The 27689-nt window shown below is 41.0% G+C and overlaps 1 protein-coding gene across 2 annotated transcripts in view; it reads right to left on the bottom strand.

The window, feature by feature from the left end:
* Window positions 1-3064: 3064 nt before the first annotated feature.
* dapk1 (death-associated protein kinase 1) overlaps window positions 3065-27689 on the bottom strand; it is a 73459-nt gene continuing 48834 nt past the window's right edge. For both annotated transcript variants that reach the window (XM_067521087.1, XM_067521086.1), the window contains 15 exons: window positions 27487-27606; window positions 26475-26573; window positions 26059-26157; window positions 24830-24928; window positions 24528-24725; window positions 23514-23711; window positions 21091-21189; window positions 17506-17583; window positions 14369-14585; window positions 9981-10166; window positions 9698-9895; window positions 9062-9200; window positions 8642-8762; window positions 8189-8377; window positions 3065-7822 (listed from right to left, as the gene is read on the bottom strand). In XM_067521087.1, the coding sequence (XP_067377188.1) occupies window positions 6533-7822; window positions 8189-8377; window positions 8642-8762; window positions 9062-9200; window positions 9698-9895; window positions 9981-10166; window positions 14369-14585; window positions 17506-17583; window positions 21091-21189; window positions 23514-23711; window positions 24528-24725; window positions 24830-24928; window positions 26059-26157; window positions 26475-26573; window positions 27487-27606 (3330 nt within the window). In that variant the 3' untranslated portion in view covers window positions 3065-6532. The remainder of the gene's footprint in view (window positions 7823-8188; window positions 8378-8641; window positions 8763-9061; window positions 9201-9697; window positions 9896-9980; window positions 10167-14368; window positions 14586-17505; window positions 17584-21090; window positions 21190-23513; window positions 23712-24527; window positions 24726-24829; window positions 24929-26058; window positions 26158-26474; window positions 26574-27486; window positions 27607-27689) is intronic.

A 27689-nucleotide genomic window follows, 5' to 3' on the forward strand; every position in this document is an offset into this window, starting at 1 on the left:
CGGGCAGCCAGACTTTGCAGTGTGCTGCAGTACGATATTAAATATTAAACTAACACATTGACATCATGTGGACATTAGACTGAGAAACATTCTCCGAAGATGCAGGTTCCACAAATATTGGACATTTCTGGCAGTGATGGAATTTCATTTGCTGATAAGAAAAAAAGTAGGACCATGACAACAAACCTTTGGCAGAACGAAAGCAGGCGACTACATGAACCTAACATGTAACACTGATGAGCTGCCGTGACATAAAGGCTGACCTGAACAGGTAAACAGACCTATCTAAAGACGACGGTCAATAGCAGCCTTACATGTTGTTTTGTCTTAATTGAGCAGTTTGTTGACATTATTGATCGGGGAGATATTTGCTAAGGTACAGCAGCAACACTACATGTCTGCAGCTGTGTAAGCAGTGAAGCTGTGATACTCACTGTACACAGGGAAACAAGAGCAACAGCTAAAAATGAGATGAATGTTTTTCCCATCTCAAAAATCCAGATCGTTTGTTGTCTGGACATATTGTATTGTGCTGCCATTGTAGTAAAGGCCTTCATGTGTTGTCAGTAAGCGTCTTTACGTGTGGAGAAGGAAACTCAACCTGTTGGTCTACAGACTGAGAGTCTGTGCATCAGCTCACAGTAAACCATGTACACAGTATTTATGGAACATGAACTGCATAGGTTTTTCATGTAATGCCAGTTTTCACAGCTTGAGCTTAACGTTCAATGATACTCAAATGCAGCAAGGGGCTTTATGGGCTCCTTATGTAATATTATGCGAGTATTTGCAGTAAGAAAGTGTCCAACATTACAGTGAAGGCTCACACTCTTGGTCTGTAGGTGAAGAATCTACTCCGGCACCTCGTGGTTTAGTTCACAGAGACAGTGTATTTTTTTAACTGAGGGTTTTTAAAGCTAATTTGGTAGCTTTGTGTTGTTCCTCAAAGACTGATCATTTTCTTTCTGAAAGTCTCTAAATTAATGCATCGCACAGTTTAAAAATAAATGCATTGGCTATAAATTCTGAATAGCACCTGCTGCTTATTCAGTTTTCAGAGCGTCCAATGTAAGAACACGCGTGTTCTTAACTAACGGCCATGTTAACGACCATTCTTCCTGGTTCACAGATTTATTTATAAGGTTGGTAGTTTGCACTAGTCCCACTGTTACATATCAAATCTAGTGCACAGAAATCCTGCAGGTTTCTGGTCAGACTTGCAAAGATTTCACCTGCTATATATGTGCTGACATTTAGCATTTTACCGATGTGGGGTAGGAAAGCAAAGGGCTCATTAGGGCTAATAAACTGTTGTGAAGATAAATGTTATTTTTACGGCAGTCAAAGGGCCTCGTGACACAGTGTCAGAGTACTGCGTGTATTTACAGTACTAAGCGTATCATTCTAGTAAAGGCCTTGGTGAGCTGCCAACAAACGTCTTTACATGTAGAGAATGGAACTCAACTTGTTGGTCTATAGATTAAGAACCTGTCCATCGGCTCATGGTAAACACAAGTACTTATGTGTTTATGGAGCATGAACCGCACACCCTAACAGTTTGTTGTGCACACTGTCTGTATTTGCTGCATGTCTGAGGCGGCGTTTGTGCTTTCCGGCAGAACCGGTTTAAGGGACGTTTTTAAAAATGTCTGCATTTTGTTCAATGTGCAAACCACACAGTTCGGTTTTCAGCACTGAGCTCAAGTTATCATCTTCATTTTGTTAAAAGGACTTATTTTTGTTTGAATCTAACAAAGACACCAAAAGGCTACAAACCACATCACAGAGCGTTACATAAACTGTTAAATCAATAACACTTTGTCCACATTAACGAGGGTGTAAATGATTGCAAAAACCTATTATGCAGACACAAAAACATGTGTTTGTCAATAATCATACTGTCTCCTATGAAGACATATATAAATGACACATACAACGTAACATGCTATTATCCCCTCTGTTTCTACAGCATATGCATTTTTGGTGTTCAGTGGAGAGTTATGGTTAAATAAAGGTTATGTTATATATGTTTAACTAGTGTTATTATTGTTTATATACTGATAAATGGGAACTTGCATAATATCAATTAAAATCACATGTTCAAAAAAGAATTTATTGTAAATCTGGTTGTTGCCGTTCTGCAAACAATGACATTTTTGATATTGGTTTGCTTCAGACGTTGCTCCTTCTGCTTCAGCTCTCGCTCTCTGAACAAGTAAATTTGTGAGACAGTCGACACTTTTTGCAGTTGGGGCGAGTTAAGACACGCGCTTTCAGCAGGCAGCCGGATGATGCGAGCGTGTCGGTGGAGAGAGAGCCGCAGCTTTCCCTGCAGCTGAAGCTCCACAATGAACCCAGAGAAGTGGAAATAACACAGCCTGGAATTCAGTGGCCTTTCAGAAAGTGTTCAGACCCCTACACATAACCAGTAATGATGAAGTAAAAGAGGGTGAAAAGATCTGAAACAGCTAAAGACATTTTCTATACTATACATGTGAGAGCTGATTTATGTGTTATACAGTTTTTTTGGGGGGGGGGGGCAGCATGGTGGTGGAGTGGTTAGTGCTGCTGCCTCAGAGCTACAAGGTCCCTGGTTCAAATCCTGGCTGACTGTGGCCTTTCTGTGAGGAGTTTGTATGCTCTCTCTGTGCTAGTGTGGGAGTTTCCTCCGGTTTCCTCCCACCGCCCAAAGACATGCATGTCAGGTGAAATCTACTGTGAGTGTCAATAGTTTGTCTGTGTCTCTCTGCGTTTGGAGACTGGAGACCTGTCCACCGTGGGCCGCACCTCTCGCCCACTGACAGCTGTGAGCCTGGTACAGAAAATAGATGGACAGACATTTTTCTTTTTAGTATTACTCAAATATTTGTTTTGTATCTTTACATCTCTTTAGAAGCCACACGATACTTTTGTTGCCTGCTTTTCTGCCTTTGTTAAACATTTATCCTGCGACTCCTTGTTGGTACTTCAAGGCTCATGCACAAGCTACAATCACAGTATTTCTCTGCGTGAACCTTGAAAGATGTAATTGTACGTCTGAACAGTCTGGACACACACAATGGTGTTAGGTAAAGAATTTATTATAAAATGTATTACACTATCAAGTGTCAGAAGTACTAAGAACATGGCATTCCAAGACATGCTTAAAGAATGGAACATAAATAGCGACAAAAAGACTTGTGCAATGTGGCAATTGGACCAGAGTCTCCGAGGGAAAGTTAGCTCAAAATTGAGAGCGAGTGTGTCTCTCAAGCAGAAACAAACTGAAAATTTATTTCTGTAAACATGTTCAAATCCACTTGTTTCCGCCCGGCAGTGCAGGAAGGTCAACCAGGGAGAAAACACTCCAATGAGAGATAACTCGAGAATATAATATATTAAAAAACGGGCTGACGTCTATGAAACACCTTTGCTTGTATATTGTACTCGGCAAAAATATTGACATGGACAAGTGTGAGTTTTAGGCACAGGCCACAGGCAATGACAATGCACGACTTTGACAAAAGCTTCAATAAAACATAAACTGAAGTGTTTGGGATGGTTCATTTTCATCAAATGTGTCTGTCTTCATCACAATATTACAAGATAGGTACATTCATTTTGCATTGTTGGAATGAAAAGGAGGAAACTGGTCAAGCATTTACATCACAGCTACATGTTGGTTGTGTTGATTGGTAAATTCAGGCTGAGACAAAGATAGCGAGAAGAAGTAGAGTATTTGAAATAGTTTTAACTCTGAACAAAAGTTAACACTGGAGCAAGTAAAGCAGACAGGAAATACTGGCACAGATGTTTTTTGTTCCATCACACTGTGACACGGTGGCCAGAAAAACATCCCCGAAGTCTCTCTCTCTCTCTTTTTTTTTTTTTATGAGAAACATCAACACATAGATGCTGAAAAGAGCTTAAAAAAATAAAAAGAAAGAAATGAATTTCCAGCTTACACAAAGTGAAAACGCTTTTCTGTGACATTTCTTTGGCCTCTGGCCTTTTTAAGCTGACAATACTAACTCTGCGTCCGCTCTTCCCGCTGCTTTTGCTGACCGGGCAAGGCTGCAGCTTCGTGACATAAGAAGTCAAAGTGAAAGGAGATGTGAAGGCGACCAACACTGACAGCGATACTGAGAGATGCTCAGACAGAAGCAGCGTCGATGCCACCGTGCTAAAACCTGACACCGTGCACAGTAACCCGATTGTTGACCTCCCAGCACAGAAAACCAGTCGAGGCGGCGTGAAATCCCCTAAATGAAAAAATTCACCCCGTGTTGTTTATTATCACACTGGCGGCACTTTCTGTTCAATGCACGAGAGCAAAACATCAGCTCTCAGCTGAAACTGCGAAGCTCGGCAGCATCAGTGCGGAGTGTCGCCAGTAAAGCAATTAAGTCAGCGCTTGAATCATCAACAGGGTTCAGTGAGACACCGTACTTTAGGAAAAAACGTAATTTTTCTGCACCAAATGCTAAAAAGGTCCCTTTGTGTAAATTGTAAAAAACACTTTCACAGGTCCCACAGCTTGCCAATAATTCCCTAGACTTTAATGATACATTTTGATTGAGGTTCCTGGAAACAATATTCATTGGGAAAAAATGTCTTTTGGTGCTAATCAGTGACAATAACATTCAATCAGTGCACTTCCAATAAGCTGCCAGCTTAAGCAGGAGAGATCAGGTGAACATGTGATTAATTAAAACATTTCCCACCGTGAGTTATTCTTCCAACAAAGACTTTAGAAACTGAATTCAAAGAATGGCCTCAATACTGCAGTCAAGGCCGAGAAAGTCGACTCTAAAGGTCACGCCCTAGAATGAAATACTTGTTCTCTACTCTAGTACTACTGAGCACAGCGCTTTGGACAGAGACAAATCTCAAAGTAACAGATAGCAACAGGTTTTTTTAACTAGCTACTGATGGTAGTCTGATATGTTTCCACACCTTTGCACATCAAGTTACGTAAGAATGAGACATTAGGACAAAATTATTACTGTACCTGCACATGTGCTGGTAATATTAAAAAAGTTTGCATCTCTAATGCAAAAAAAGCAACAAGGGAAGAGACTAAAAACTGTAAACAGACAAAGCCAGGGGCTGAAAAACACCAAAAAGATCGGGAAAAGTCTGAGACGTAAACTGCACTGAATTTGTTTTCACACCGTCTTTCCCAGGAAAACTCCCTCACGATTATTAGAAAGCTACAACAACACACTTATGAACGAATATAAATTGATAGTATTGCTGTATGTTACAGGTCTGTAAATCCCCACTTGCCTTCCCAAAATAAACAGAACCACACTATTTGGCACAAACACCAAGGAAACTGGAGACTGATCCGTTGGTACATGTGCAGTTATTTCTGAATGATAGCACAGCTTTAAGACTTTTATTTTAGAGGACAGAAAGAGAAAAACAAGCAAAATGTGAACAAACAACTCGACTAAATGAAGAATGAGGCAGAGTAAGAAGAATTCACTTGGGTTTAAATGGAACAACATGCTAAATACTTGTTTCCTTAAAAAAGCTTGAAAGTTTCCTCGAAAGAAGCAACGGACCTGTAAAACATTGGTTGTTGCTAGATAAAAGCAGTTACACCAATTAAACACGGATGAAACAGTTTCCCGTTTCACCGACTCCCAAACATTAAACAGACAGAAATCTAATCATCTGATTTAAGCCACATGATAATGTTGTTTGCTATTAATATTCAAATTTCAAAACGAGCAGAGCTTTTATTCCTCATATTTTATTCTTCGAAAACCTTTTTCTCGTTTAAAACTTAAAATGGCCTTTTCTGCTTCAATGCTGGCGTCGCTGCTCTCGAAGCCTGACTGGACACCATTTTAATATTAGTGTCAACAAGGCACAGCAAATGTTTGGAACAAACTATTGTTTATATAACAACAAGACTATTTGTGCTCTTTAGGGAGGTAGAAGGCCACAAAGGCACTCTGAAAAAAATGCTCTTCACTTATTAAACACTAGGGTGAAAAGGCCAAATGTCACATCAGTAAAACATAAGCAAAGAGGGAGATATTATACGTATGTAACTGTGATGGATGGAATAAGGACAACAGCCTCATACATGTGCACTAGTAAATTAGTAGGTCAACATCTTTAACCAGTGTGGATATGTCAAAAGGTCCAATCACATCCATTCCTTTATGAAGACATTATAAAATCAAGCTTTTCTGGACTTTGTTAGCTGTAAGAGGAGAGAGACCAGAGTGTGCAGGAGAGAAAGGAGGATTTTAAGCAGCACAAGGTTAAGAACAGGAAAAAGCACAGGGTTCCTTCTTTGGAGCTCAGGTTCAGTTCTATCACAACATTCATCATGGAAGGAGTTCAGTTGTACAGGTGTGGTGAGCACAAGCAACATCTGGTCCATACAGCAACTTATTGGCGTGATTAAAGCGCGAGCAGCTGGAGTCTGGGAACGATTGCACTTCATTTTCTTTCACATACACGTCCGTGATGGTCCTGTTTTAGGGAAATCCGATAACACCAGTGATCTGACCCTAAGCAGACCCTGTTTAGTTTAGCGCGATATGACAGAGCTGATAGAGTTGTATGATGTTCCTCCGTTGCAGTGGGGAGGGTAGCTGTTGGCGGCCCCACCAAGTGCCTCCATGTTGACCCTGAAAACAGGAGAAGCTCTAAGAAGGAAGTCCGCAGCGTCTCTGCGGCCGAGCTCCCTCAGCTTGGCCATCAGTACCCCCACCGTGCTGTCTGCCCGCCCGCTCCACTCCTGCAGCAGTGCTGCTGTTGGGCTGGGCTGCAGCATGGCCTGCTGGGACTCTGTGTCTGAGTCCAGCTCAGTTGTGCCATTTGGAGTCCCGTTGCTCTGTTTGGCCACCAAGTCTGTGAGGCCGAGGTTCATGGCCAGCAGGCACCAGTCTTTTCCCAGAGCGTCAGGAGGGTCCAGCATGCGGCAGAGTTTCCTGCGAGCCAACAGGGTGACGTCTGATATGTGGATGTCTGTTCCCAGAATCCCCTGCTGGTAAACTTCAGCGCAGCCGAAAGCCAGAATGCTGCTGAAGCTTTCCCGGTAACCGCCCATGGTGTTTGTGAGAGAGGTTTCCCGTTGCACTTGGGCCCGGAAGAAATCTTTGGGTTGGTAGATCATGATGGGGGCGTGGTGTTCCCGCAGCTGCTGAGGACTCAGGTAGTATTTGGCTGTGAGGAGTCCAGGGAGGGTGGAGGCCAGCAGATTCTCTGTTATACTACAGATGGTGTCAAGCAGGGTGTAGCACTTGGCACGCTCTGAGTCCTGCCCGCGCACCTGAATCTCTATGCCCTGGCCGTGGTTGACCAGCAGGATCATCGCCTCCACACCCGCCTGGCTCACCTTGGCTCCGTTGGTCCACAGGTGAATATCGCCGTCAATGTCATCCCCTCCCTCCTCTTCAGGCTTCTGTTGGTGGCTCCAGCGACAGAGATTCACCTGCAGTTTGTAAAACAGACCACAGGGGAAGGGGGTGAGGTGCTCAGCAGGGACGAGTCTTACTCCCCCGTAGATCAGCGACTCCTCCTCTTCCGTCCAGGAGTGGTGGAGGCCATTTGTCTTGATGAGGGCGGGAATATCCACCATGGAGGGGTTGGTGGCGTCTCGGGCGCAGATGTCCATGGCGTCCAGGATCTGCAGCAGTTCGTCGACGTCGCTTTCAGGAGCTAGAGCCTGCACCTCCTCGAGTCTGTAGCGGCCCCTGTAGTGGTGGATGGCCTTTGGCGTCTCCACAGAGAGCAGCCTGCTGATGATGTTGCTGCAGAGCCAACGAGGCTCAAGCAATACAACGTCCTGCACAGTCTCACTCTGCATGATGTTGATCTGTGAAAGGGGACGAGGAAATGAAGGAGGAAAGGTGATAATGAAGAAATATGAAAAGAAATAAGTAATGTGAGGAGAAAGATACATTTAGTAAAATAACATTTAAAAAAGGGCACAGGGCACATTATGTTCCTGCTACAGTAAGAGTTTACAGAAGAAAACACAGGTTTACTTTTATTCATCCATGAACAATGGTGCACCCTGGTGATACAAAGCTGCTACTGCAGCTTTGACTTAACTTCACAATTAGCATGAATCTTAGCTTCACCAAAAAGACAAACATTACCGTAAACATTCACAGTCTAATCATCATCTGGACTGGTTTTAAAACCTCTGACACGAATGGCGGAAAACAGCCTGTGTTACCTCCCCCATGCTGTGAAGCTGCTGAGCCAGCGTGCGGAGGTGGTCCTGGCTGACCAGAGGGTTGATGTGCTCCTGGACGTCGGTGACAAACTGCTGCCACGATGTCAGCTGGTTCGGTCCGCTCATCTTCCTCCAACTTGGCAGGGTGGTCAGCAAGCGCTCTGACAGCAACGTCATTGGAATGCACCTCTGCAGCCACAATGAAATCACCAAAGGTCATCATTTGTGTAGTTTATCTGACTGTTGCTCAAAATGGCAAGAATACTATATGTTGAGTGATGTTTAAGTCTGCATATATGTACGAAAGTTTGAAAGTGATCCACCCTAACATGGCCATTTTAGTTATTTTGACTTGAAGGAAGCAAAAGAATGTAGTTTAAATACACATACGTCACAGTGTGAAATACAAAAGGAGACAAACAGGTGCCAGGATAAATGTGTTGCAAAGCTCACAGAGATGATGCTGGTGCGAAGTTCTTGCAGGTGATTCCTCAGTAGCTTCACATCTTTGGAGTTTGACGCTCCAGCGTCCATCACAAACAGCCTGTCACTGATCTGCAGGTCATTCCCAAACCTGACAACAAACCCACAGGAGGAGTACAGAGATAAACAATATATGAAGAGCCGTCATTTGTATAATCAAACAGGTTTTATATCGTACTATTAATTCCCAGGGAAAAAGCTCTTTATTTTCCTCCTGTTTCATCCTGTTGATGGCAGGATTTTTGAGGCTCATTGGTAGATTTATTTAGTTTTCTCAGTTTGCCTTTGTAACGAAAGAGGTGCCACCCGAAGACTAAAACCACTCAAAACAGTAAGAACATCACAATCGTCTCCTTATCAAATATGTGTTTTGTTTGTTTAAGTCCCAACCTGTTTTTGACTTCTTTGAGCAGTGCTTTCTCCTTGTCATAGCTGAACTCCCCAGAGAAGGCTCTGGGCACGTCAGCGAGGTCAGCGTGCGTCGCCACCAGGACGACCACAAGAGGCTGCTGGATTCGACCTCCAAAAGCTGGAGAAAGGCGGGCAAACCCCCACACACATGCAGTAATTAGAACATGCAAGTTTAAAACTTCAGAATCACACCAAAGAAAAAACGGATTCATAAAAACACAACCGTGACTCTACATGTGCCAATGCGATAACTTAGTCAATGAGATTCTAGAGATTAGTTAGCGAAATAAAATGATCCGGTCTTGTGATGCCAGATTTACAAAGATTACGACAGTCAAACTTTAAAATTATTTAGCTGCACAATGCTGACAATAATCAGCAATAATTTTCTTGGCAAAATGAAGTGACGAGTAACAATGCAAAATAATACAAACTGTCTGAAACTTTAAAAATATGCAGTGAAATAAGACTTTCATAATTCCATGCCCGATTATCTGTCTGTCTTGTCTGTGCTCTTTTTTTTTTTTTTTTAGAAATTCCAAACAGCTAAAACATGTTTGTTTCAGTATAAATATAATCTTATACTAAATGTGACTGAGAGTGAACTCCTCTCACTTATGTTTTCCTGTGGCAGGGTGAGGGCTTTCAGCAGGTTCAGCCAATAGGTGATGTGGCCCAGCTGGGTCTCGTACGGCTCCTCCAGGCTGAACAGGACCACATGAATTGCTGTGTTGTCATTGGCTGCAAAGTAGTCGTAGGAGCAGTAGTAGACCGGGTTCCCGGAAAACTCCCACACATTGAAATCCCCCACACCTGCAGAGAGGGACAGAAGTTAACCGCGATTGTTCACCGCTTTAAAAGCCAGAAATAAAAAAAGGACTGCGCGTTTGATTTTCACCGTGGATGTTGGCGTGCTGGATGTCGATGGCCTTTGTGGCCTGTTCGTCAGCGGCGGACAGAGCGTTGTGGACGGGGGAGAAGACCTCCAGGACGCCTTTGGTGAGGCTGGGCTCGAACATCATGCTGCGGCTGCGCACACTCACATTCTCACAGCCTGGGTACAGGTTGGAAATGCTCACAGACACTAAAAGTCGAGAGAGAGAGAAAGAGGGAGTCTTAGTTTTATGTCTACAGCAAATCATTTTTTAGTCACAATAGAAAATAAACATTCAAAATAAACCACTTCATGGAAAATATGAGCTCATTTGGAATTTAATGGGAACAACACATGTCGAAAAATGTGGAACAGGGTGATGTTTACCATTGTGTAGCATCCCCTCTTCTCTTCTGCCAGTTGCCAAAAAATCTTGGCATTTTATTTGAGTGCAACTTAATTTTTGAGCATCACATCACTAAACTAGTTCAATCATGCTTTTATCATCTTAGAAACATTGCAAAAATCAGACCTATGTTAAATTTTAATGATGATGAAACTATTCATCCTTTTATCTCCTCTCATCTCAATTATTGCAATAGCCTATTTTCCTCACATCACCAAAAAGACTTGAAACGACTACAAATTGTTCAGAACTCAGCAGCTCGGCTCCTGACTAGAACCGGGAAGTTCTTCCACATTACTCCTTGTCCTGCATCTCTAAATTTGGCTCCCTGTTCATATTAGGATAGATTTTAAGATTTTATCGATTACTTATGAAGCACTGCATGGTTTATCGTTGATCTTTAAATTCCTCACGTGCCATTACGAAACTCAAGATCATCAGACAGTGCATTGTCTTTTCCAACTTCCCGGTTAAAAACCAAGGGGGATAAACGTTTTCAATCATGGTTCCAAAACCTTCACCTGCCTGAGGAAAACAGGCTGTCTGACTCTGTGTCCTCCTTTAAGTCTGTGAGATGTGAGATCCTAGTTTTTGTATAAGTAGCATATTCTATCTATATCATTTCATGTATTTTCAATGTACAGCACTTTGTTTGATAACTGCTTAATAAATAACGCCATTATTATTATTAAAGATTATGGGGTCGTTATGGGGTATTGGTTGTAGAATTTTGAGGAAAATAATGAATGAAAATGTGGGAAATGTTAAGAGCCGTGAATACTAATTCACTAATATTTTCACTAATATTTGGCTAATCTAAGTTGCTCCTGTGCAACATGTGTCTTGGTTAACACTTTATTATTGAATGCTCAACATTAATCCAGTACTGGTCAAAAAACAAACCAAGCTTTTTCTCTCCAGTAATTACCCGCTTGCTAACACATGGGGGCGCTGTTGCATTGCAAATAAATCCAGTGTAACATTAAATTAGGATTTCCACCCTGCAGGACCACACCTACAGTTTTCTTTGGTCTTGAACCACAACAAAAAGAAGAGTTTTTGGAGCACTTTTGTTTTTGTTCGGGGCCGCACTGCCTCGTTACTGACACGATCAGCACCGTAAACATCATATCACATGATTTGCATTAATTTACAAAATTTGCTTTAGAACATATTTTTGTACCCAATCACTATGCAGAGTTAAGAGGTTTCCAAACAAGAGGTGTCGCTGGGGATCTGATGTTGAAATCCTCTTGCAAAATGTTCTGTTTTGTGCTTGCAAATGTTCTCAATCTTGAACAATCACAGAGACAGAAACAGAACTAAAACCCGTAGAAAACAGCTGTAAAGCCAAGCAGAGGGAAAATGTGTGTAAGAGATTTTTTCTACAGATATTCAGCTGTTTGTTGTTTTAACTGTGATCACATGTGCACATGTACTCCAATGCAGTCTTGTGACTTCAAAACTATGCTTTTCCTTTTCTCGGAACACTCCTAACTAAAAAGGTTAGACACAAGTCACTTGTTGTTTCGAGACATCTGTCTGGATAAGCAAGAAAAAAACAGAGAAAATTGTTATAGTGTGTAAGAAAATGATTGGTTTCTTGAGTTTAGGTCAGACAGCTGTTATAGTTGTGGACTTCAGGGATTAAAAGCTGCTCATATCTCTGTGTCAACACAGACAAACTGTCTTACAAGAAAGGAGGATTCTCTCTCTCCAAGCTTCTTTGTGCTGTTTTACAAATGACTAAAAATGCAGACGATCAGTTTCTCTAAAATAACTAGAGTATAAACAGAAATCATTGTACAAGGCATTGACTACTTCTGCAGCCGGCAACACACTGAATTTTGGGGCCGACAGCATCGTAAAGTTACAAGTATTTAAACAAAATCGAGTGTTTGCTTGAACAGAAATCTAACAATCATTGCACAACTTGTCCCCTCTTGTTCCCTCTCAGCCCTGATGCCTGTTGGTGTTTTCAAGACTCATGTCATGTGCTGCAGCAGATACAAAACACAGTCAATAAAGAGTGTTACTGAATCCAGCTCGAACTGAAAGCAAAAAAAAAAGAAAAGAAAAAGAAACTCTTTCAACTACCAGTCAGCTCTGACAGAGGCTACAGATTCCCAGATAGTATAGAGGATGGGATCGGTAACTCTATAGGGCTCACGTAACTGACCATTATCTGAGCCAGAATCACGTCTGTCTGGGGGGGTAATTGCTCAGTGTACTGCAAAATACAGCGCTTAAAAGACACACAATGTTTGTGTGTGTAGAAGTGCAAACACAGCGAGACTGAAGACAAAATGTCCGAGGGTCTGTTTTTTCACACTACGCTGAACACATCTGGAAGTCTTACCACAGACCTGTCACTGAGTGCAGGACTCACAAAAAAAGTTGTTGTAAACACCAAGAACAACAGAACAGTTTCACTGCATCGTATGCCTCTCAAGCCCATGAGATCTTATTTGAGAGTATTTCTTTTGGCAATTCTTGTGCTTTTTCATCATTTTTCTCTCCGTTTTGTTAAAGAAACCTTCACTGTCACTTTATACAGAGATTCTGGCCCAGGGGCCCCATGGCCTGTGCCCTGTAGGCCTCTTCACTAATCCATGGTTAGCAGACAAAACAGGCATAAGAAGCAACTGAGTTTTACCCTCAGGTGCTAGTGTTTTTTGAATTTTTGTGATTATAACATCTTTTAAATGTATCATAGCATAAATTTTCGCTTTCAACCCTTTTACATCAGCATTCCAAAATGCTACACATACAGTACAGTAGGGTCCACTAAGCTGGAAATACTGCACAGCTAACTGTAAAAATCCTGCAAATGTGAACGCAAGCTGAGGCCTGATCACCCTCAGCGGGGTCACCTGGAAGAGACTGTTAGACCTTTGATAATGTCCTTGTTATCTTCTGCTGATATGCTGTAGATGAAATGTTTTGAACCCCGTCGAAGCAGCTGCTACCTGGTGATTTCCTGTTGATAATGTGTGTTGTCTGTGAAATGCTTTCTGTCCCCTCCTGATCAAACCCCTTGATTTTATTGGTACCTTTGTCATTGTAAAATGTCTGACTGTTAGATTACCTTACACATTCATCACTGTAATAGCATTTACATATTATCTGGTTTGGATTATATCCTTAGACCCACTCTCTGAGTGATTTCAACAACAACATCAATAACAACAAAGACCATATCTTATAATTATGTCCTACTATCCCATAATTAGAAGAACATTTTTATGTAATTATGGAATTCTGACTCATTATGACACCATGCTCTTGTAATTATGTGATACTTTCCCCATAATTACGAGACTTTAATTTTCTTTTTATATACCATGAGAGGAGATCAAATTCATACCGAACTGGCTCAGCTGCTGCCTTATTTCCCTGCAATGTTTCTCACACACACACACGCACACGCACACGCACACGCACACACACACACACACACACACACACACACACACACACACACACACACACACACACACACACACACACCATCCATCATTCATGCAGTGGCAGCTCCATTAGCTGAATGTAAACTCTGCTGAGGAGAAAATAAACTCTTTCATGCTCCTTAAACATTTTTAGAGTTGGATGCTGGTGAAATTTGTATTTGGTGATTAAGTCTTGTTGCTTTCCTCTGCTTACTCGAGTAGTGCTTAAGGGATCATTCCAGTTAATTTCATCTGGCTCACCAACCAGCCTCATCTATAATCTTTTTAAATCACTGATCTTCATGAGATAAATGTTAAAAACACCACTGGTCGGCAAACCTGCGAAGGTAAGAAGCTGGTTGTGATAAGCCAGGTTTTCACACTTCAAAGCTGCTGCATAAACTTGATGAATGATGAATGAAAGGGAGCAGGCATTAAATTAATTCTGCTGCGATGCATTAACGTGACTGGCAAACTGATTATGGTCTGGGGCTGTTTAGGTAGAATAAATAATTCTGGTCCTTGGCAGATGAGCTCGAGGTCTGTCTGTTACCTACCTGCCGGTTTGGAGTTGATGGGCGAGTTGGGGTGGCGGGCCGTGTTGGTCAGGCGTGTCCTCCTCCTCCTGAAGAAGCTGCGCAGGATCCCACATTTTAGAGACTCCAGCAGGGTGCTCTTTCCAGCTCCCGAGTGTCCGAACAGCTTCAGCTTTATCCTGGGCTGGACGGTTGGAGTAGGCCGCAGCTGCTGGATGTAGCTCAGTTTGTGATTGTCCTGGACCAAAAACAAACCACAGAGGAACATGAGGATACTGTTCAGGTAAAACCGAGAGACATCTCAGCTATCCACTGTATGGCATAGATTCCCACAGGTTATCATTTGGTTTTTCTAGAACTTTTATTGGATTTTTTCCCCAACACAATTATGACCTTTTTGAGAAAAATTCCAAAGAGCTTTTATAAAACTTCTTATTCCATGTTTGGCAAGCAAACAACATTGAACACACCAGCTGTGTGCAAACACTCGACAAAGTTTCAGTTTTCCATCATGAACAGATTTCTAGTCCCCAAGGGAAGAATGTAGATGGCTGTTTAGACTCTGGCAGTATCTTCATAAGACCAAGCAAAGCCAAAATCAATAATATTCCTAACATTGATGTTATTGCAGATTGGCTGATGAGGGTGGAGATAACACAAAATACATGTAAACTAAACATTCTAAGTCAAACTTAGAACTTTTAAGAGCCGTACTGCTAAACAAACACACACCCACACGAAACTCTAAAATTGTCTCAATCTCCTAAAGTGATTGCACAGGTGTAGCTGCTGATGTCTTAATTACATGGTGTAACAGTGCTAGTTCAAAATCAGCCTTCTGCAGAAAAGAAAAATGTGGCATTGACAAGATGTACCACGTTTAAGGTAATTACCACAAAACAAGGCTTAGTGTACAGCAATGTTAGCAGCTCTGTGAGGCTGCAGCACAACAACAATATAAAGATGCTTATGTTTAGCCGGTGTAACGTTTACCATCGTAGTTTAGCAAGTTAACATGTTAAAATTTGCAAATTAGAACTAATATAGATACAAATTGCAGCTAAGGCTGATGGGAATGTTGTCATTTCAGCAGATAGTTGGTCAAAAATCAAAGTGGACAAACGTGTTTTTTCCGCAAATAAATAATTTTTTATCCTCTGGGAATTTATCAATACACAATAAAATGAGCAAAAATGGGTGAGCATTCCCTCTGGATGCTCGGGAATCATGCTCCATGGTGGGCCATGACAAAACTCTTTAGTCCTAACCTACCTTGCTGTCACATCACCATGTTCTGCTTTCCTGACCTCACAAAAGCAGAGTAAACACTTGGCAGCCTGAACTAACCCACAGCTCACTCAACTGTCCATCAAAACACTTTATATAAAAATCTAAACATTCGCAACAATAATTTTTGAGATATCTCAGCCTGGACCAAATCCCCTGAGGCCCAAAAAGCATTTTTTCCATTGAGTATAATGACAAAAGTGGCACTTGTAAAACAGTTGACAGGGCACTTCCAACTACAAACGTCGTCCGGTTTTACTCCATCTTTGTGACATCTTCTCAGTGTACAGTCTAAATAGCAAGATGGTGTGCACAGACCACACTGGCACAAAACGCAAATGGGAGGAAACTTTTTTTGGCTTATGTGCAGCTTTAGTCAAGTAGCTGGTCTTTAAGCGGTGATAAGCTCCTGCAGCACATCTTTGGTATTGACATACATCCCAGGGTTTAAAAAGCACAGCACTGGAGATAAACTAATTACTAATTAAATAAAGTTATACAGACTGTATGTCTGGAGATGTAGTATGATCAGAGTTTAACATCGAGAGTATCAAGCACATATCTGTGATTCAGACTGACACACTGTCAGTAAACCAAAAAATGTCAAAAAACAAAATATTTGAAAAATGAAGTTTCAATTGGTTGAAGTGGCTCTTTGGCTTCAACCCATTTAATGTAATAAACTGTCTCTCACCCTCACTAGATTCAAATATATTAAAACAAAACCCATTTCCAAAGATGGCTGCCTTCTCTGTACGATGCTGTGATTTTCAATAGATAACATTTGATAACATGTAAGACATTTATTTTTTTTAACCATGCTAGAGATGACTCACCCACCAGAAGTGGCCTCACAAATACTGTGAGTGGTTGTGTGGGCTGTGAAAACCCTCCATACTCCCACCTGGGTTATGTTAACGCATTCAACAAATAAAGTTTTTAATTTCAATAAGCGTGATTCACATCTGAGCGGAGCACAATACTTTCAAAGAAAACTAAATTTCGGTTGAACTCTCTCTTAAAATTGAAGAGGAGCAGAATGGCTTTTCTCTTTTTGTTTTTTCCACTGGGTTCTTGGAAAGTCAGCCCTTCTCTCAAATCTGGCATCAACGTGCCAAAGTGTCTTAAATTAACCCAACATATGCAGACGATGACTGTTTTCACAGTTGCTGCTTTCATGTTTTCACGCTCTGAACTGAGTCTCAGCAGGTTTTCTGGAAAAAGAGATTAGAAGAACGTCGGTAACATTTAGCTTTAGGTAAAAAAAACTTGTGGTGGATGTGATGCAAGTCAGACTGGGAATACTGGACTGAGCTTTCTATACACCACTGGAAGGAAAATGGCAGGAAAAGCTGTTGACTTCAGGTGTGATCATGTGTCCCATTAAAATGACTTTGAGTTTCACTGATACATTCTACATATTTTTTTTCATTCTAGATGATAAATGGAAGCTAAAAGCAATGAAAGCCTCAAATAGCTCTAATAAAAAGGTTTTAGAAGGTGACAACAGTTCAAACGTAAACTAAAATGAGTAGACGAGAACAGAACTTGTTAGGTGAAGGACTCCCAAATCTTTTTTTTCCCCCATGCATTTCAACCTGGATGTGTTAATGAAGGGCTGCCACAAAGTCTAAAAACAGCGTCATGCTGAAATCTAACACATTCCTGTTGAAAAATGTCTCGCTCTCGCCGTCTCTCCACACCTCTGCTGTGAAATAGACCATGTGTGATGAGTGCTTGTGATACGTGGTCGTGCATCATACAGACTTTAGGTGTTCCATTTAAATAGCAATGTTGTGAAGAAGCCTCATTTCATTTACAGTAACATGAAGTATTATTAATAAATATGGAGATGTATGTGTCTCTTTTACCTTTTTTAGCTTGGCCAACAATGAAAATATGTGCTCATGGCGATCGGAAGACGCCAAATCCTCCACGGTCTTCCCATCCTGAGAGAGAAAGAGAGAGGGGGGGGGGGGGGGGGGGGGGGGAACGAGCGATATTAAATATGTGCATGAGAAACCTTGAGCAAACAGATGATCCTCTACATGTCCGTTGGCTGTTTAAATGTGCACTCCAGAGTTTCTGATTCACATCGTTGTTGACATTTCATTATAGATGCTAAAAAGCTCCGTTTTCTTTCGTGCTATTCAATCAGCCATTGTACTCTCATTTAATTTTCTCTTTCCTGAACCAAATACAGATGGTGGACAAATGAGCTTTTCATCAGTTTTATAATCTTAATCTCAAAGTTCACACTACTACTGTATGTGACATTTTTACGGTACCTAGAATTTGCAGTTAATGACATGGAACTGTCCAACAAGTTATTAACAATTTGTCTAATTTCCATCCAAATTCAGTATCCAACTTTGGTAATGAAGTTCTACCTGCCAAGCACCAGTCAGGTTCTTTGCATCTCTGTGTTTAAGGTTAAAGGTGAAAAAAAATATATCAAAAAATGGTATGAAATCTTGGTGTCCATCTACAGTGACATATTGATTACACGAGTGATTGATGGATTCTCTCTAATGAGGCTAGAAACAGACTCACACTGCATTGCATGCACTGAGGCTCACACTTTTTAATCCTAATATCAATTTCAGTATCAGCCTCAAAGATTATCAATAGGGTTTACTTGTGCCTTGATGCCCAGTTGCACATTTAGGCACTGCAGTCTCTCAGGCAGTTCTGGATTAAATTAACTACAGCTGCAGAGTTGTGCAGCACACACTTACAGTGCACACACGCTCCTTCTTCTTCTCTGTCCAGCTCTAGAAGTGCCCTAATTTGTTACCCTCTTCATTTTCGCCTCAACACACTCACACAAAAACCCCCCCACAGTCGGGACAACTTTTGTGGCTTTTTCACTAACTCGGCCATCTGTCACTGTCCAACTCTAGCTGCTGCTCCACACGGTAAAACTGCGTTGACAGCCTGAAACGCCAACACAATTTTTGCTACTGGGTTTGTTAATTAAGACTAATTACTGTTATTTTATCTAAAAAACAAATCAAGCTTTACTCTCTTAGTTTAAGTCATTTTGCCTCGACAAGGTCTCTCTAATAAGGTCACATTATATTTTAAAAGGACAAGAACGTTGACCTTTTACTTGTTTTGCATGTGCTAAATGTCAGAAATGTGAATGTAAATGAAGTGCAGCTTGAACCAGAATTCTGACCACTCAGTGGGATTTAACATGTGAGCAAATAGATGGGACTCAGCTTGTACAGATGGCAGGGTGTCACGATTATTACTACTGATACTTGGCAGCGAGAGATGAACGGCTGGTGTTATGTTTGCCACAAAACCGGAGATGAATATTAAATCAGTTTCAGTGTCTCCTTTTTAGATTTAAATATTTGTTATAATAAATTATGATTGTTCAACTGACTTGTCCAAAAGGGCACTTTTTGATGAAAAATCAGGCAGAACAAGAGGAGGAACGGAAAAAAGGAACATGATGAACGAAATGCAGCACAATTCAGTCACAAATGTGATCCTCCAAGATCCAATGCCCATTTACAATGGAGAAATTACAGATGTGGAGCCTTATGTTCAGTGTCATGCTGCCTTCTGCTACTCCTTTTCAAACTACTGACAACAGGCCACTAGACAATGAATTATACATCTCAATATGCGCTTTGTAAATTAAACATGCATAGCACATCAGCTCCCATGCAATATTAACAAGTAGGTAATGCAGAAAAAAGTGTCAGTGTGGGACAGTTGGCAGTACAGCCCCTAAAGTTAGAGTTAGAGAAATACAGTGAAAACAAATGCAAACCTATACAGGTTGAGCAGAGACGCTAAGAGAACAACAAAAAATCTTTGTGTTGAGATGTGGGTTAACTTCAGTCATGATTTCCGGATTGCCAGGAGCACCATCAGCCAGCAGGTTGATGGTACAAGTCTCTTTTACAGTGAGAGGAGAGCACATAGCAGTCAACAAACACTTTTTGTGAGCAGCATCTAAAAATCATTTGACATTGACTACCACCCTCCTGAGGTCAAACACACTCACATCCAGATAAAATGACTGAATCTGGTCTCAGACTCCATGCACCTCGTCTGCTCTCTATTCGATACTGAATACTTTGGTAATAGCTGACAGAGCTCTCAGTGTGAACCTTCTGCAGGTCGGGCTCAGCAGCACCTGCTCAATAAAGTGTTTTCTTAACAGGAATTGTTACATTTTTCAAAGTGTTTATTGTGACCACACAAGAGAAATTCATATGTGAGACAGACACTAATTAGCACAGTCGATGCACTGAATTCAAAAGGTTTTGCCCTGAATGTAATTTAAGCATTATTGTATGTGTAGTTTTTATAATTACGGCCTGATAGCTTTTAGTTAATGACTGATTTGGTGCAAATTAAAATAGAAATAAAGACTGATCAACGGCTCTGGTTGTAGGATTAACTCAAACATACAAAAAAAAAAAAAAAAACCAGGGACTTGCAGTTCAAAAAATTAAAACGTTACCATAACGTTTTATTTTAAAGCCTGTAATTCAAAGCCGACTATGGTGAAAAACTGTCCCTAATACCCAATTTATTTGTAGTTGATGCATTTAGAACAGTTGGATTTTTTTAAACCTGCTGCATGTTACATTTATAAAAAGAATTGGAAAATCAGGTTGTTGCAAAATAATCTACCTCTCTGTCCTATCACAGTTAAGAGTTGCATGTTACACAAATAAGCTTTGTTCAGACTTTCAGAAGTTCATTTTCACTGCCTCACTTAAGTGCCAGCATATGAATGATACGGAGCTTGAAAGAAGTGATCAAACATGTAAATACAGTCTATAAATGGGAGAGGACCATGAAGGTGAATATCAGGTTTAAAGAGGCTAAATCAATTTCAATAACAAAAAGGAGGAAACACATTACGATTTTTAAGCTTTACACCGGCAGAGGCAGAGATTGTAGGAGAAAAGGCCTTTTAGCTCTGTATCGGGGAAGCTTCATAACGCATTTCTGCAGATTTGAGCTAAAAAAGCTGCCACCAGCTTTTCTACTTTTAATAAGTGCGTGTGTGAGCAGTGAATTGCTCAGCAGCTCAAGCAGAAAATTAACAACTCACCATACAAATAAGTCATTATTTGAACAAACGTGTTTTCAGCTCCTATACTCTATAAGCTCTGTTATGTATGTTCATCTATTTCACTGAACTGTGGCGACATCCCTGAAGCTGCACACTGTGCAATCTGTCAAGGCAGTGAATCCTCCATACATGCTAATGCATTCAGCTCTACTGAGAGCAAGTTAATACAGTAATTAGTGAAAGTACCAAGACGCTGCACTGGATTTTACTGAAATGGTGACAAAATTGCGTTTAAAATTTTCTGGGCTGCCTAAGATAAGTTATAACTGTAATACTTGAATACTATAATATAATATGTAAAGCTATTGAAATGGTAATCAGAAGGGTGTAAAGATATCTGGAGTCTTACGCTGGTGACTGCATCGATGTTGGCTCCGGCCAGGCAGAGGTGTCGGACAACCTCGAGGCTACCATTGTTAGCAGCCAGGTGGAGGGGAGTTCGGCCGTGCTGGATAAAGAGAGGAAAATAGTTTTTAAACTCTATAATAAATGACATGTGGGAATATTATTCTACTAACAGTTTCTAATCTGGTAGGTGTTAAATCTGAAAATAAAATAATTAAACTAAATTCTTTTAATTAATGAAATGTTTACTGAAAAAAAAAAGTTTCTTTTTGGTTCCATATCCAATAAAGGCTCTGTTTGCAACTTTGTGAAAAAAAATAAAAGAATTAACAAACAAAGCTCAAAGTAATACACAGAAAATTTAAGTTTGCGGAGAAACAAACTGATTGAAAACTAAGACAATATTTACCACCTTTTTCCCTTTAGTCACATGAAAGCTATAGTTGTATGAATTACTTGGTGTAGGAGTCTTTTTGCTGCTCCTGCCGTCAGTGCACCGCCTATGTTTGACTAGTGGAAGGGTTTTCCAGTAAAAATAAACTAGTAATTAAAGCATTTAAAAAGTGCTGTACTGTGTTCACAGTGCCCTCTGGAAACAATGGTAGTAAACATAAGATGCTAATAAAATAGTTGGCAGTGTGTCACACTCCTTACACTCTTTCTCAAAGCTACAAATTAAACTAGCAGTAAGATGAGACTTGAAATGTGAGCACTCCCTCTCCGTGCTCTGCTATGCTCTTCTACCATCTGCTACGCTCCACCGCTGTCTGCACAGCCCTTTAGGTGTTAGCCATTATCAACTTACAATAAACAAAAGGATGCTGCAAAACAGACTGTTCAAGCAGAAATCATGAAATACCTGGTTAGACAGAAGAGCCTCGCTCAAAACCTTTTAGAAACAAATATCACTGCACCAATGCCAGTGCAGTTTAGTGAGTCAGTGACTCAATCTGGAAGAGATTTATGGTTAAAATATTCCCAAAAAAAGTTACATACTGTAGCTTGAGCGGAGATGCTAAGAGAACAAAATAGTAGAGTTGTTGTCAGCCACACATGAGTAGACAAGCAATGGAAAATATCCTTGAAAGCAGCATTTCAATCAATTCCCGCTTGTCACAACTTAAAAAAAAAAACAATCCTATTGGACTCCACTGTGAACAAAACTGGAGACATTTCCTAATCCACTATTTTAAAATGTTCTTCTCAGTGTCTACAGCTGACAGTGAAGGACAAGACAAATCCAGGCACAGATGCAGTTATGTCTGATACTTTTAAATAAGCTTCAAGAAAACACCAGCAGAACCCGAAAAGAGTGAATAAATCACAACATCTCAGCAGTGCTGTCTGCTGCGTGCTACACATCACTGTATGCAAAACAGAAAAGCTGAGAAGGATAGCAGTGTCTAGGAAAAGCAATCCCCTCTCAGAATATATTAAAATGGATGGTGTCAAAATAGAATGTGAAATCACCGAAGGCAGAAATGTGTGTGGGAAGTCGTGCCTGGCAGAGAGGCAACGCAGGATGGGATCTTCAGTCTAATATAAACTAAATTCTGTATATTCTGTATATGAGAGAGGTCTTAAATGACCAGTTTATAATAATTATTTTGTTGTTGCAGACTAAAATGTCAAGATTAAATCACTTCTAACGTTTAAGTACTACTACTAGAATACCAGGCATCATAATCCGTAGCCTTCATTTATTTACACTTACAGCAAATCCCTTTAATCCCTGTAATATGTTTGCTTTCTTTGCTCATTTGTTGCTCTGTGACTAGCCATAGTTAGTATGGAGGACTTGGCTGCACTACAAGGTCAAAAGTACTGTACATGGACACCTAATCATTGAATCTAAGTCCTTTTTCAACCATGTGTGTTAATGCGATGCTGTAAAAGGCTCTGCTATTTAGGGAAGGTCATTTACAAGATTTTGGAATGTGGCCACAGCAATTTTCTCGCATTAGCGAGGCCCAACAATGATGTTGGGCAAAAAGGCTTGGCTCACAGCCTCTGTTTCAGTTCATCTCACAGGTTTTGGATCTGGCTGACGACAGAGGTTGGTGCAGGCTGAGTAAGTTCTTCCACAAAAAAAAAAAAGGGGAACTAGATCTTCATGTGTACTCTTTTTGCTCTCAATCCCTGCTGAAGCCCAAATTATTTGTCAAAGTAAGTTACTCAGATAGTTTAGGTCTTATATGTGTTGAGATATGTGCTAATGCCCAAATACCACAGAGCTAAGAGGAATGTCAGAGGTGAATATCTTAAAACCTGGGTAGATATCATTACAGTTAAGTGGACTTTGTTTGTTGTTTGTTAACTGATCCGTTACAAATGCAGAAATTAGAACTTGACATCAGTCCTGTGTTTGGAGGCCAAAGACTGGACTAACATCAAAGTGTGGGTGTTTTAAGAAAAGGTTTTCCTCACCTTGTTGGGGAGGTCGAGGGCTGCCTTGGCGTTGCAGATCGCCATGACGATTGGCAGGTTTCCATCCTTGCAGGCGATGTGCAGTGGTGTGTTGCCATGGCGATCCTGCTGGTCCACATTGCACTGGTGTCTCAGGAGGCAGCGGACCACTTCAACCTGACACCTGCGTACGGCCAGGTGGAGCGCTGTGTGGCCGTCCTGGACAAACACACCACGCAAATGGCAAGTTAAAGCTTCTGTGCAATGACAGTAGAGATACAGGTAGACCGATACCCGCAGGTGACTGAGGCCCTTAAAGGTAATAAAAAGTTGTTGTTTCTGTCTTCACTTTCAACTAGGTGGGCGCCCTGAAGGCACAAAGTAAGTGTTATGTGTCTTTGTGGTTTTAGCTTTTTGCTGTGCAATCAAGAAAACAGTACTTTTAACACTGGGGATTAATGAAGAGATCTATCTTCTTTTTTATCTTAGAAGCAGCAACCTTGAGAAAGAATCACTTTATTAAAAGGTTCCAGAATTCCTAGAAAGATCTGAGAAGGACCTTTTTCCTTGAAGGACCTTTTCTGATTCCTAAATATGGAGTAAAATGTTTGGTGGAATGAATGTGTGTTGTTTTCCTCTTTTTATTTTAGAGCAGTATAAGTAAAAGTGTTACACAGACCTACACACTGTGTTTATTAAAAACCTCAACATTACATCCTAAATACCTATTAAAGTTGGGAGGAAGGATCGAAATACAAAGTAAAGAAGAAGATGAAGAAGAAAAAAACAAAGAAGATGATGGAGTATGAGATTAAGAGCAATAATATTAAGAAGAAGCAGATGACAAAGAAAAATAAGGAGCTGGAGATGGGCAAAAAAAGCAAGAAGAAGAAGAAGAAGAAATGAAAAGGAAGATGGAGTAGCCAGAGGGGAGGCTAACAGACAGGGTTATAAAAATAACCTCTCTAACTGGCACTATGATTAATATGGGTTTTCAGATTAATTCTATGATATTGAGTGTTAAAAGCTTATCACCTTGTCAGTCGCTTCTAGATTGGCCCTGTGCTCCACCAAGCACTCTACAATGTCCACGAAACCCCGAGCAGATGCTGTCAGCAGAGGACTCTCGCCCTCGCGGTTCTTCGCGTCCACATGGCAGCCTGCTTGGCAGAGTGCTCGGGAGACTGCGGAGTATCCGTGCCAGGCAGCGCAATGCAGCGGGGTCTCCTGCTCCTGGTGATGGAAACATAAAATGCAAAGAGTGAAACATAAATCCTGTGGTTGAAGAAAATCCACAAGTCAATTTTGGCTGCTTGTGAATGTGTGCACGTGCTCACCCTGTCAGCTAGGTCTGGGTTGGCCCGGATGCTGCACAGGTAGCTCACCACATCCACGTTTCCATAGCGGGCAGCCACGTGAAGAGCAGTCTCCCCAGACTGTAGGGAAAAGGACAGAAAATTTGGAAAATGTCAACAAAATGTCACCAGGGAAAAAACAACTGTTTTAACAATAGTACTGAAACAAAAAGTGCTATTACATGAACAGATTATAAAGACAAGAGTACTTTAAAATATAAATTAACTACAGTGGACGCCTTTTCCTGTTAGTCATGCCATTTCCTCTGAGTCACTCAACATCACATTTAGGTTTTACAGTCCAGGACACGCAGACATCAGACTCATGTAAATCGATCCGTGAGCTCAAACATTATGGCTGCCAGTCTGAGCAGAAGCTTGTTAGCAAAGAAGCTGCTTATGTGAAACGACACCCAAGACACTGCTTGTAGGTGTGAAAGGGAACCGCTCAAAATAGCATCTAATGGATTTGTGTTGGAGAAAATAACTTTACAGGTCTATTTAATTAGGGGGATTGAATAGAAACACAGCAGAGAGGAACCGCAGGTCTTGCTGAAAAGCTGTTGAAAGGGCGTCCCCGTTCTCCTAAGACAATTAGCGTGGTTACACACAGAGACCTCAGCTTGTGAGTTCAGGGTCATATTCTAATAAAGTAGGATCAAACTTTATTAGTTCCTGCCCGTGGATCATTAAATGGGAAAGTGTCAGGTGTGCAGATTAGCTCTGGTCTGATGGAGCAGGACAGAAGAGGATGCCACCAGTGGCTAAAGTAATTGAAGATGCTGAAGATGCTGAAAATGCTTTTGGGGTTTCATCTATTCAAGCAAAGCTGGGTGGTGGAGACTACACCAGCATCAAAACCAAGCAAACACACACACACACACACACACACACACACACACCAAACGTTTGCAGCAAGACCTGTTTCTATAGCAACTGGAAATAAGCCAATTGCTAGAGTAACTGGTTTTCTCCCCAGGTGTGTGTGTGTGCGTGTGATGCGTGTGTGTGTGATGTGTGAATGTGTGTTTATTTGTGTGTGTTTCTGGACATTTTGGAGAATTAAAGCGAACCCTCCCAGGGGTTTTGATGAGGTAGGAGTGTGTGAGCAGATAGCAGATAAACTGTAGTGAAGTGTGTTTCTCTGCGTGTGTGTGTGTGTATGTATTAGTGTAACACAGACAGAGAAGAAAAAGAGGCACTTCATTCACCTTATCTTGGACATCCAGAGGACATTTCTTTTCATGCAGGAATTTCAGGGTCTCAACATGGCCGTGTCTCGCTGCGTAGTAGATAGCATTGGCACCACTCTGAAGGACCCAGAAGGAAGAACATTTTAGGCTTTATTCCTGACCTTGAGCATAGAAACAATCAAGCACTCGGGGATTGTGTCTGCAGCAAACGATGAACACATCTCACAGCACACTTCTGTCAAACAGTTTTGAGGTTGGATGTTCCAGCGTGCCGTCTTTAGAAGTGCAATTTGCTACAGCATGTCAGCTAAATGTAAGTGTTCAAATTTGTGCAACACATCATACATTATAATATAGACAATCTAATGTTTTAATACAGCACGTCTGAAGATTTGCCTGTCTATCAAACTTGCACTGATTAGGCCGAACTTTACCTTGTCATGGGCCTGGATGTCTGCACCTTTTCTCATCAGCACCCCAATGATCTGAATGTTGCCACAGCCGGCTGCAATCAGGAGAGGCGGAGTTCCGTGCTGCAAAACACAAACCTTGTAATTTCAGTTTTCAGCGACCACAGTGTTTTGTATTTTTAATGTTGGAACAAGGGGAAGTTTGCTCATTTTGTCAGGGGCTGATGAAAATTAACATATCCCAGGTTTGAGAAAGTAATGGTATGTCTGCATGGTGATGGGAATATTAATAATAAGTAGAAAGGATTGAAGGTGACCTTTTCTGAACCTGCTACTACGTCTAAACATAGAGCAAAGTTTGAAATCTGGAAATAACTAGCACTCAGACTCTTTTTACATTCTTTATAAACTCAAGCTCTCTGTCACTCTGTTATATGTTCCTACTCCTCTCCATATAGTTATATTTTCATTCTCCCTTATCCCCCATTTCTGTTGGGACGATGTGTAAAACTTAAAAAAAAAAAAAACAGAATGCAATGACTTACGTATCCCATCAACCCACATTTTATTCACAATAGCACAGAAACAACAAATGAGATGTTAAAATTGGGGTTATACATGCTTTGCTAAGATTTAAAACATTGTGTCCCCCATCACTCATGAGCTGTTAAAAAAAAATCCATTAAAGCACCAAGTAGAATGAAAATGAGGGGGATGTTACTGTATGTCTGTACCTCCCGATTGTGTTGTTTAGTGTAAAAACACACAGTTTGGCTCTAAACATTTTAAAATTATAAAATGGAAAAACCTACTACAAGACTGTTTAGCTTGGTGTATTTAAACTACAGACCAAGATTCTTTTCCCTTTTCAACTTTTCAAGTGTTTTGGCTCTGTTCTTATTCTCAAACATCCTTCTCTGCCTTCCACATTTTCTACATGTCAGAGATTTTCTTTTCTTTTTTTAAAAAAAAGGGAAGTACAAGTGGCAAATTGCTTCTTTTGAGGTTGTACTGATTTAAATCTGATGTTCGTCACCTTGTTGGGCTGGTTGACATCGTAACTGTTCAGGGAGCCGAGCAGATGCTGCAGACCGGGCACGTTGTCGTCGTTTATGGCATGAATGATGGCCTTCATCACAAAGGAGTCTTCTTCATCCTAAATGTATGGGAAAGACAATTATTCTACTGTTCACATGAAGATGTAATCTTGTGACTTCTTTGTATCAGATGCCCCCTTTA

This window comes from Channa argus, chromosome 11 (assembly GCF_033026475.1).
Source record: "Channa argus isolate prfri chromosome 11, Channa argus male v1.0, whole genome shotgun sequence".
Taxonomy (NCBI): Eukaryota; Metazoa; Chordata; class Actinopteri; order Anabantiformes; family Channidae; genus Channa; species Channa argus.